The following is a 12,316-nucleotide window of genomic DNA, read 5'->3' as shown; positions in this document are numbered from 1 at the left end:
GTCAACTAAAACCTAGAAACATTTTAGTTATTTCATCAAAGGTTATTAAGGTAATTTTTTTATGGTTTCACTATTTAAGGTTTGTGTTATTATTTGGATGATTATACTGATTATTTATTGCTAACTTTAATTAAAGCAATAGTCTTTACATTTTATACTAGCATACTGGCTTTCAGTAGCCTAGACTTCTACTACATAGCAACTATATTTGAGTGTATGTTGCTTAAGCTGTGTAGGTTAGCTGCATATGAACAGAGACTGCTGTCATTGCAATCTTACTGCCAGAAACAGTGAGGGTTAGGAAAAAGACTGAGGCTGCGTCCAGAAAGCCCAACAGTGTCTCCTTTTTCCTACTGATCCTCCTCCTCTCCTCCGTGACCCTGAAACTAATTTCGTGACGCCATCTTGATGCCTGTCCGAATACCGTAGGAGATGAAAGAAGCCGCTTAAAATCCTCCTGTAGGAGGCTTCCAACGGAGGGTACATAAAAGCATCCTACTTCGGAAGACTTTTAAGGAATTTTTAATGACATCACTGCATCGACGCCCTCAAAGCACGCGGAAATGGAGAAGGCAACGCAGAAATATACATCATAAATGTATTAATTAACTAGATTCTTATCTAATTAAACAGCCAGTAAAGCAGTAACATAATTAATAGTTTAGATAAGCTGTATCTTCAGTAAAACTAAATTAATGACCCTATTTGTAACATGCTATACATATACATACATATATTATTTATAATATATATATAATTTTAATTTATCTATTTATTTATTTATTTATTTTTTACTTAGGGACTGATGAGGAAACTGAAACGTATATCATAAGGCTGAGGTCAGACAGGGCTGCCAGCTGTACTGGCCAGAGATGGGGCCAAAAATGCGGCTGGGAGAAAACATGATTTTATTGGAATATCTGAATTTTTAGTTGTGTGTGATAGTAATGTTCTGAAACGTGCTGAAAGTGAGCGTTGTGATTGGCTCAGTTCATTGGTAGTCAACATCCTATCTAAAAGGGATCAGCTGTCCCAATTCCCCAATTACAGCTCCTTCCCTCCATTCCTCCTCCTCCTCTCCTCGATTCCTCCACCTTCTTCCTGGGTAGGAGAGGAGGAGTAGGAGAGGAGGAGTAGGAAAGGAGGAGTAGGAGAGAAGTAGTAGTAAAAGTTTCTGGACGCAGCCTGAAAGTTCTCCTGTGTGCTAACTAGCTAATGCGTTACTTGTTTGTGCTGGAGTTAGCATTAACTTACATGTAAAAAGGCTTAACACAGCTAATGTGTATTACCCCTTGTTTTTATTAAATTAATAGTATTTCAAACATAACAAAGTCTTGTTTTTAGTAACCTAAATGAGTAGGTATTGCTTTTGTCCCTTTTAAGACTATAAACAATGCTAAAATTAAACATTAAACATACCACGCTAGCTAGCTGGTCAGTTAGTTAATGCTAGTTAGCTAATGGAAAAAGCTACGTTGCTTGCACAACATGCTATAAATGTGAACGTAGGGTTAGCTTACCATTTTCTTGCATTGTAGTGTTGGGTTTGGGTGTTTGGGAGAAGGAGAGCCAGGCTAACACACAGACGTGTGTCTGTTTCCTGCTGTTATTTATTTATTTTTTTAATCTGTTACATTAGTGTCCTGTGTGGTCTAGTAGGTTTGAAAGGTTAGGGTCATGTGTTCAGATCACTGGACAAAAATACAATTTGTTACAAATAATTTCTCTATTTGTTAGTCTTTGGCATTTCGTTTAGTTTTTATTAGTTGATGAAAATTGTAATTAATTTCATAAAAGTTCTCGTTTTCAAATTTGTCACATTAACACATAAAAAAATAATGCTACTTAATTTAGTTTTGAAATCTGTACGCATTCCAGTCCCATGGCAAATCATATTAAAACGTCATCCAATATTTAATTTTGTTTTATTTTGTTGTATTTTATTTGGACTTCACTGATCAAAATATCGTCAAACATCTAAATTCTGTTACTGTCTTAGAGTGTAGGTTAGTTACTCTTTAAGACATATTTGAGTAGTCTAGAAACTCCTTAAAAATACCTTCTGGCATCTGTGTTCCTCTCCTATAACTGTTTTGAAATACATAAAAATGTCTAGTTGTAGATGATGTAAAAGTACAGTATTTACAGCATCTGAGCTTTTTAGTCTATGTCATTTATTTATTCATTCATTTGCTAAAATTCAACTGAATTGTACAATTTAAAATACTTTAATGCTGAATGCAATTATGTATGATTCGTTTAGAATAATTAATCACAGAACATGGCAGTAATTCTTTAGCACATGATAGCACTACTTTATATTTAGTTCTTGTCTTGTTTGTGTTATAAAAAAGGTCTTTTTTTTTTAAACAGTTTTTGTTAGCAAAATGAACAATGGCAGGAAACGGAAAAAGGTTTAACACGAAAAAGTTGGGGATCTTATAACCCCGAATGTATGATTAGCACACTATATTTTTTTGTCCCCCTCTTAAAAAAATACAGGGAAGTATCAGCATTTTTGACTATTATTGTGATTAGTTCAATTAATTTTTAAGCAACTGAAACCACTAATGTAAATAGTCATTTATAATTTAATGTTGCCAATGTTACACTGATTATTTATTTACATTTAAATACCCATTATTAAAAGCTTAGTGTTAAGGAGAACAGACCGGAGTGTGTTGAGTGTGTGTGGAATGCAATTGTAAGCGTCCTTGAGTGCTTTGAGTGGCAGAGGGTGCTTTATAAGTACAATTGTAACACATTTTTCTGCTAAATAGCATTTCTACTGAATAGCATTTGGACTCAAATGCATGAAGAGCTATTCAAAAGACATTGAAGACACAGATGTATGTATGGCAGAGATGATGACGATGGTGATGACGATGGTGCTGATGTTGCAGTGATGATGAGGATGATGATGATGATGATAAAGAGGATAAGGAGGGATAAAAAGGGAAGAAGGGCCTGATGTTATGTAGAGGGAGATTATCATAGAATGACGAGACACATGGATATGACGTTTTAAATCTCCCAGATTTGTGAGCAAGAAGTTGAATTCTGTAGAAAGGATGCTCTCTAGTGGTTAGTTAAGTTAAATACAAATACACAGGATTTCACAAGACACAAGACAGCTGTACAAATGCAGTTTAGTAAATGTGCTAAAATAATGTTACTTTATTAATTTAACCCAACACTAATATATGTACTCAATTATAGTAATAAAATTAACAATTACATCTTATTAACAATAGTTTATATAGATGGACATCTATACGCAGTGTGGACAAAAGTGTTGGGACAACTGCTTATTTTTATTGATTCTCCTAAAAATAAGAATATTAGAAAGGAGTTTATCTTACTTTTCTTCAAGTAACTTTCTTTACTGTTCAGAGATTACTAGATTCTGGAGCTTTGCTGTAAGGATTTGATTGCATTCAGCAATCACTACCCTGCCCAACTCCCCAGCTCATCTTAAAAGTATTGAATGGAGCATCATCATTTCAGAAAACACAGTTCCACTGCTCCACAACTCAGCTCTTTCTTTGAAAGGCTCAAGAAAAAAAGTTCCGTCCAAGTCATAAGCTATAACCATGGTGCAAAATTATTTTGGCATTATTTTAGTTCTTATCTGCTTGTCAATTTAAAATGAAAAGCATTTCACGGACGATAAGATATAAATCAAGGTTTCTGACTGCATAAAAAGTCATTACATTTCTGCAAGAAAACAAACAATATGAGTAGATATTATTTTAAACCGTTTATTTTTGGTCATGAGCAAAGAAACAAGGGAAAAAACACAGACAACAAAATATTATTTTAAAAAGCCAATAAATAATCAGAACGTTCTACTACAATTAAACATGCTGTAATTTAGAAAATAATAAGTGCTGTATGACATGTATTAAACCTTCACTGCCAACATTCACAAATTTCACCAAGTATGGCAAACACGATAATACCATCTCTCAGAAGAATTAAAACAGCAAGAAACAGGGCAGATTGGGTAAATCTACCTGACAAAAAGAAGGAAACAGAAACATATACACCCTTCAGCCCACACAGAGTTTCAGAGGGCATGGCTGGGTGACAACACATGGATGTTCAATAAAGAAAGTGTTGAAAATGTTAAATTAATCTTTTGGATTATTGTATAATAATGCCCATGCACAATTCCAGCAAAATTAGAGCATTACACTTGAGATTTTGGAATGTTTTCCATGTAGTCAAACACCTCTTAAAACATATTCTCAGAAATTCATAGGAAAATACTGTACAAAAAAACAAGAATAGCTTTGTAAAAACATCTAATTTAATATAACAATATATTATAATATATATCTTTTGGTCTGAAACAGAGAGTGATAGGTTTATTCACAGAGACACAAAATACACCCTACATATACATTCATCTCACATCGGTTGAAAAAGGCAACCAGTAACTTGTTTGATCAAGTCTGTCCAAAATATTTATTTCCAATTTTTGGAAATGGCCAGTGCTAAAAAATACTTGATCATTATTTTAACAAACAAAACATCCCAAATGAAAATTCTTTAACATCACATGTCCTGTACATGTTTAACATAGCATCCAATGAAATTATTGCCACAGGTGTGGTATAATAATCCGGCTTGACAAGGAGGGGGAAATTAAATATGGCTTTTTTGGAGGTATAAATCAGTGTACACTGATTGGGTTAAAACAGGAATAATAAAAAAGTCAGCCAGACGATGTAATTCAGATTACATTAGGAATAAAATAATGTCTAAAATTTTGTACTCAACCGTGACTTCAGCAGTACGCTGGAAGCTGCAAAAAAGACAGTCTAGCCAGATCTTACAATGTGCATTGTATAATGACAACTACAATCAGACATCTTAGTAAAACATTTTATATTTATATTTATATATTTGATGTATATTATGTTGGTAATATAAACACTATAAATCCATCACATATTTTAACCTTGCTACATTCAATCCTCTGCATGAATATTAGGCCTTAAAGAGACAATAAAACCTATCCTGAGGTCTCTCCACCACTTTAGCTGTGCTTATGCACCACATGTACCATTCTCACTGGACATGGACATGCTGGAGGGACAACTCTTCTAGATGTAGAGTTGTTACAAATTTGATTATAAATTTTATCATTAAAACTATGTAACAATGTAGCTGTTAAGACAGAGCATAAAAGGCATTTTATCTTATACAAATGTAGGACAAAATGCTACAATAAGAAAAAAAAACTCAAGTTGTATGTACAATAATGAGAAAAAGGAAAAATAAAACATTCCTGGTAGCTTCCAACTACTATGATAGAACACGGACAAGAAATATGGAATATACACATGACTATACACCAAATGTACTCTGCCTTTTCTAAAGTGCCAAGAACAGACTGAGGTGAATATTGGCTGGAGCAGATGCTGAATGGATCTTACTCCATTACATTGTTCTTCAAACCGCACAGGCCCGACGGCCCCCAGGGACCACGGCCTCACAGGGGGCCGTGCTGAGCTTCATACTTTCCTATGATATTTTTACAGCGGCCCAGCTCTTTCCGCAGGTCAGACACTTCCTGTCGGAGAGCGGAGTTCTCTTTCTCCAGGAAGCCGGCTCTGATGGCAATCTGGTTCTCCTTGAGGCGCCGGGCGTCCCGCGAGCGCTTGGCAGCCATGTTGTTCTTTTTGCGGCGTGCCCAGTATTTGTCATCCTGCTCAAAATATGCAGAGCAACAGGAGAGAGAGAGAGAGAGAGAGAGAGATGGAGAGGGGAACCAGTTATTTTTGCTAGCCTTTTCTCATATGGCTTTTAAAAAAGCATGATATTATTTTGTATAGATGTGTTTGTCATGGTTAGACATGCAGGTTCACTTGTTAATTAGATGTATAATTTTGCTACTGAATTAAAATAACATTTAAAAATATATATATTTTTTTCATTTTCAATAATATACCTCTTTATTTCATTATGTATTAAAAATGTGTGTGTGCTCAAAAATGCAAGTTTCATTAGAATCACATTGAATGCTCAGGCCTCAGGCAGTTCCCAGGCTAATACCACACATCTGACACCTACACATTCACCCCATAAACAATGCTCTTAAAATGGGTGTGCTGCATTTGTTATCTGTGCACTTTGCCATCTACGCACTTTGCCAGAGGAAAAAGAATGATAAAACCTTTTGTTGTTACCAATCTTATCATGCATGTACTCATTAATTCAACACATTTGAGCTTGAGGTTTCAACAGTGTTGCTTCTTCTCCTGTGGATTTGCAATGGCACAATGCACAATGTGATTGTGCTTGATCTGGCATTTAAAATACAGTGGAATCAAAGGTGTTAAATTTGCATCTCATCAGACCAGAGAATCTTTTTTCCACATGTTACCAGAGTTCATTACATGCCTTTAGCCTTTATTTGCCTTTCAACTCAACAGTGGCTTCAGTGGCTTTAACAGTCTTAAAACTCTGCTGTAAAAAGGCCTAATTTACGGAGTGCTTTAAATATGGTTGTCTGTCCAACATGCAGGATTTTGGAGCACTTTTACAGTGGCCGTTGAGTATATTTTGTTTGACTGGACTCCTGTCCACATGATTTGCCTACTGCCAATTGCTTTAGTTATAATAAATGAACAATATAACTGTAAATAAATAATAGATGAGGCAATTGTGAATAAATAATTAATGTACACCTTAAGTGGTTGTCTCCAAAACAAACCAAATTAAGCTACTCTCAAACGGCTCTTTTAGTGTGAGTTTTTAATGAGACAGTGGGTATTAGAGAATTATGCATCCGTGTGGCGACAGGTTTTCTCATGAAGGCATGGCTGTGAAATCAGCTTTGAGCAATTTATTACTCTGCAAATCCTTGCACGGATCCACTTTTATTTGAACAAATTAAAAAGGCAAATCCTTTAATCCCGACCCCAGCAGAAGTACTGAGATCCCAGGAAAAGTAGGATCACATGGGCCTGGCCGCACAAGGATAAATGAATGGGCGACTGGGCTTAAGCCTCTTAGCCACAACCTGCAGCATCTCTGGCTGGTGAAAAAGATGCAAATGGGCAGATACAAGTGGCACTAGAATTGCCTGTGAGAACTGGGAAAAAACTGCATATTTGTCACACATGCACACACAACAACACACATATGCACACCACCATATATAATCTAACTGAATGTTACCTTCAGGTCCTCAGGAATGAAGACTTTCCGGGCCTTCTTGATCATGGGTTGGGGCTTAAGCTCATCCTCAGAGAATTTATGCTTACGAGGGTCAAAGGTCTCCTGCCCGGGAACACTGGACAGGGCCAGGTCTGAAGGGTGGAGCTCATAGCTCACTGGCACTTGGATGGTTTCTGGATCAATAGGACTGGGAGTGTTACGTGCTGGAGGCAACACTGTGTGTAAAAAAATAAAAAAATACAAACAATTATAATTCAGCAGAAATCTTTATGCTTGGAGTGCAGTATTCACATTAATCCACTAAGTGGCGCTCAAGTCATGTATGCCAGCAAGAGCAACAGCCAAGAATGGATTATTAGGGAAGTGGAAAAAAAAAACAATAAAAAAAAAACAATAAAAACATGATGTAAGCAGTGTGTAGATGTGAACAGTAAGTGAATTTTACTTTTATATTTTAATTACAGTTTTAAATTCTTAATATTGTGTGCTGGTAAATGTATAGCAAGTAATATACAGTACGTTTTAATTATCTAACCTTAACACTGTTTAGTACTTTAAAATGTCGACATTGTACATTTTATTTTAGGTCTCTATTTGTATAAACACATATTAGATACTATAGCTAGGCTAAGTATATATATCATATATTTTTATCATACATTTTAAAGTATATATATATACTGTATATAATGTAAAGGAAAGTTTTCAGAAAGTTCAGCAATCAATATTGGTTTTAATCACAGTTTTCATGCATCTTGGCATGTTCTTCTCCACCAGTCTTATGGTTTGATGGCTTATGATCATCCATTTTCCTCTTAATTATATTCCAGAGGTTTTCAATTTGGTCAAATCAAAGAAACTCATAATTTTAAGTGGTCTCTAATTATGTTCCAGAGTTGGGAAAATATGCAATATAATAAAATATTACCTCAGATGTGTTTGTTATTATAAAAAAATAGCCTAAGGCAGTCGTGCCTAGGGTGGCCTCTCAAATCTCATAAATTAATATCTGATGCTGTGAATTTTTTCCCCACCCGTATTTACTAAGTCCCGCCTCCTTTCTCGAATTGGCTAGTACAGGCTTATATTTCAACTCACTCACACAAAGCAGCAAACACAGCGCAGGAGGCGGGGTTTACCGGAGAACGGGTGTAAAAACACACACCGTGGACCTCGTTGGTAAAACGTGACTGGTGAACAGCTTGGCTGCTGCTTTGACTAGGATGCAAATAGTAAATTCAGCAGAGACAGCAGCAGCAGCACTAGCACGCGGTCAGTGGCTTTTATCTGAACCCATCAGACATCTGGGTAGTGTAGTGAATGGAGATAGATATAAAAGTGATTAAATTAAAGAGCTGATAGCTGTCACATGTAAAGCACGCAGCCCAGCACGTTTCAGAACACGCTGCAGATACAGCAGCAACGATACTACATCCTCACGGTATGATAACAGTCTCAAAATATATCACGGTTTTATTAGATTATAATACACAGTATTTCACTATTATTCCTCTTGTTGTTGTGGTTAATAAGGAAAATAGCTGAAAAAGATTTATTATTATTATTATTATTATTAATAATAATAATAATAATAATAATAATAATAATAATAATAATGAAAGTAGAAAGTCTCCATATTACGATTATTTTCATTATTATGATAAAACCGCTAACTTTATCAATTTATCAAATCATAGGTTGGTTTTTAAACTCTGAAAATAATAACAAATTGGTGGGATTCTCTGTTTGATTGCATTATGTACAAAACTGGTGTTAAGCAAATGTACATTTATAAAAACATATCTCTTTGGATACATTTATTTTAATAATTTCGGTAGATTTAGCCAATTAAAAAAAATGAAGCATTTTTGAATTTTTTAGAGGTATTTCCAGTAAATAGGCAATTTTTTCAAAGTTCTGAATCAAACATTCTGTGCTTTAAGCAGTAAGTCAGTTTTGTGAGGGGTGATGTGCTGTTAAGAATTTACAAGCAGACAACCATATACTGGCTGTTTCCTTTTCATTTTATTTCCTTTTACAGTAAAGGAAGTGTTCCTTAAGCCTGGCTTGGAAAGTTTTGGTAAGCATTCAAAATATGTAATTAGATGTGTGAAAAGACTCTCACACTTATGTTCCTTGTTTCTGCTAAATGTAGAAAAAAAGCCTATGGCATTTTACTTTATTTGTGTTGGGTATAACTAGAATATAATAAACAGCTTGGCAGAAATGAGCTGAAGAACTCTCTAAGTTAATTTCTTGTGGTTGATGGAGAGCTTCTGTTTACAAATCTGAAAAAAACACCAATTGGATGAATCAGAGCCACATAAAAAAAAAAAAAAACTTTAATTACATTCACTCCATTATGAAACTAACCCCATATGATTCATGCAGAGCTGAATGGAGCCCTTTTTCTCTCCCTTGTGTAATTAGTCAAGTGATTCTTAGTCCACCGCTTAAGCTGTTTTACCTGATCTGCTGGGGGTCTGCATGCAGGTCTGAGGGATCATGCTTGTGTGGATGGACGTGGTGGCTCTGTTGCTGAGGTCCATGACTGATACTGAGGCCTGCTGCAGGCATGGCTGCTGCTGTGCCTGCGGCTGCTGTGGCTGATGGGGCTGGTGTTGCTGCTGCTGCTGGGGGTGGTGTTGGTGGTGATGGTGGCTTTGGTCGAGCTGCGATGGACTGGAAGGGATGCCATTTTCAGAGAGGAACTCTTCCAGGTTCATGTACTCCAACTGGAAATTATCCCCATCGTAAGGCAGAGTTTTATCCCAGAGGGTTGGGCCCAGGAAAGCGGACTGCGGCACATTCCGGTCCTCGTCCAACTTCTTCTCCTCTGCTCTGTCTTTGCCAAAAACTGGAAAGTAAATAAAGCAACATTATGGGCTGACCTGGCGGTGACCATTTCACTTTTAGCTTAGGACTTTTTCGACAGGAAATGATTTGCTTGTTTTGCACAGTTCTGTTACACTGACAGTAGCAGCACTGATAATGAGAACACTCATTGGTGTAAAAAAATGGTGTAAAACTGTCACTGGGTTGGTTCCTCTTAAGGGTCTGTTTTTCGGGATCTTTAATTAGGGGACATAGGTGTGATATACACTTTTGCAGATGTTTTTCCATATTTTAATGAACCTAACTGAACATTTGAGGGTACTTTGGCACTGATCTATCTATACATGGGCCTGTATCAATAATTACATCATCTTATCATACTTATCATACAATATAGGAACATGAGTTAATTCTTTTTTGCTGACCTCGATTTGCTTATTGTTTTTACCTAGCAACTTTATTGAAAAACAATACAAATATTAAGGAGATTTAAACATTTTTACCGTTACAGTGTCTGAACATGTGTAATAAACACACCTTTACTTACTCTTTAAAAAGGTGCAACTGCATTATTATAGTATAATATTTGTATTGTCTATATTGTCTATATCAGGGGTAATATATAGTCTTAAAATGACAATAATAATGCTTATTGCAATTATATTTAGTTATCATGACAGACCTACTTGTGTAGCACATTTTTTCCTGCACAGAAAATGGTAACATTTTACAATATTTACAGTATTTTACAATAATTCTAAAACATTAAGAATGTTTTAACTAATGTCCATTAATAATTAGTCGAGACAGTACTTAAGTATTTACCAATGTGTTTGACTGTCATAAATACTGTTATTGGTGAACCTTAATGTAAAATGTTACCCAGCAAATTTGCCAATTTTAGTCAACACTTATAGTGTTAAATTATTTTTTTTATTAAATGTAGCACTGGTAATTTTACTGGGTGAATTTTACAGTGAATAAAAAAAGAACTTTGTTTTAGTTGTGTGCTTTATTTTAGGTTAATAAGTGTAAGCTGGTCATGCTCTTGATTTCTACAGTTCTAGCAGTGATCTCAGGCTCTGGGTGATAATTCTGGGTGGACCCAGAGACAAAGTCCACCAAGACTGATATAATAAAACTACAGTCAGCACACACTGAAAACAGAGGTACGATAGAAGTACTTTCTTATACTCAAAGGTACACTTTTCATAGTTGTACCCTCAAAGGTATAATATAATACAGTCTTTTGAGGGTCAGATGTGTTCCCTCTGAAGTATAAAGTCTTTCCTAACAGAAGGAAGTACAGATTTGTACCACTTAACCAGCCAAAAGGTACATTCGGTGTTCTGAATCACTACTAAATAAACACTAATAAACTATATATATATATATATATATATATATATATATATACATATATATATATATATATATATATATATATATATATTTTTTTTTTTTTTTTTTTTTTTTTTTTAATATACATTTTTTATTTGAAAGCCAGACAATTGTGGATCATCAAGTTCTTGACATTGATATTCAGCTGATGATAATGTTTATAATATTTATAAACTTTACCAGTACAAAAAATATGGATACAAAAAAGGACTTTCACTGAAAGGTATAATCTCTTGTACCTCAATATAAGGTACAGCCAAGGCGACAAGCTTTGTACTCTTTTAAGCACTTTTTTTCTTGGTGTGCATACAGAAAGAGTGTTAAATTAGTGACTATTTGTACGGATAACCCTTTCAAACTGTTTATAATAACTAATCGTGGTTAAATAAAGCTGGTGGTGGCTGCAGGTGGTCTATAAAAGCCTCTGATATGTGTGAAGGAAGCAGCTGACAGCTCGTCGTGTTCAGCAGGCTGTTGTTATTTACGAGTTCAGATCAGTAAAGACTCGGCTTACCGTCGTCGTGGTGCAGCGGCAGCTTCATCGGGTTTTCCAGCAGCGATTTCAGTACGCCGTGAGTTTGGAGCGGTACAAAAGTTGGGTTCATCGTCAGATTTCTGGACATCTTGTTCTTTTTTGTGTCGTAAGCGAAAAATAAAACGAATAAAGACGAAATCAAATGTGACACAAGTCGAGAAAGAAAGAGTTTTCTGAGTCAGACTAGATTATACATAGAGATATATAATGTAGGAAAAATCCGAACAGCGCACGATAGCCAGCTGTACCGCGCTCCACCGGCCACACCGACCTGAGATTAGTGCGCGCGCGCGTGTGCGTGTCCGTGAGTGTGTGTGTGTATGAGCGTGTGAGTGTGTGTGAGTCTGCCGACTG

At 35.6% G+C, this 12,316-nt stretch overlaps 1 protein-coding gene across 2 annotated transcripts; it reads right to left on the bottom strand.

Moving 5' to 3' along the window:
- Window positions 1–3,747: 3,747 nt before the first annotated feature.
- Window positions 3,748–12,315, bottom strand: hlfb (HLF transcription factor, PAR bZIP family member b). 2 transcript variants are annotated; one of them, XM_007259343.4, is made up of 4 exons: window positions 11,942–12,315; window positions 9,659–10,048; window positions 7,192–7,406; window positions 3,748–5,719 (listed from the first exon to the last, which is right to left on the bottom strand). In XM_007259343.4, the coding sequence occupies exons 1-4, from the start codon at window positions 12,048–12,050 to the stop codon at window positions 5,501–5,503; spliced, it is 933 nt and encodes a 310-aa protein (XP_007259405.2). In that variant the 5' UTR covers window positions 12,051–12,315; the 3' UTR covers window positions 3,748–5,500. The 2 variants fall into 2 exon arrangements, with proteins under 2 accessions (XP_007259405.2, XP_007259406.2); XM_007259344.4 differs by having other exon boundaries at window positions 3,748–5,716; window positions 11,942–12,314.
- Between the last annotated feature and the right edge of the window lies 1 nt (window position 12,316).

Source organism: Astyanax mexicanus, chromosome 15, assembly GCF_023375975.1.
Source record: "Astyanax mexicanus isolate ESR-SI-001 chromosome 15, AstMex3_surface, whole genome shotgun sequence".
In the NCBI taxonomy this organism is placed as follows: domain Eukaryota; kingdom Metazoa; phylum Chordata; class Actinopteri; order Characiformes; family Acestrorhamphidae; genus Astyanax; species Astyanax mexicanus.
The sequence above is the reverse complement of the archived record's forward strand: the minus strand, read 5'-3'. Positions and strand labels throughout refer to the sequence as shown.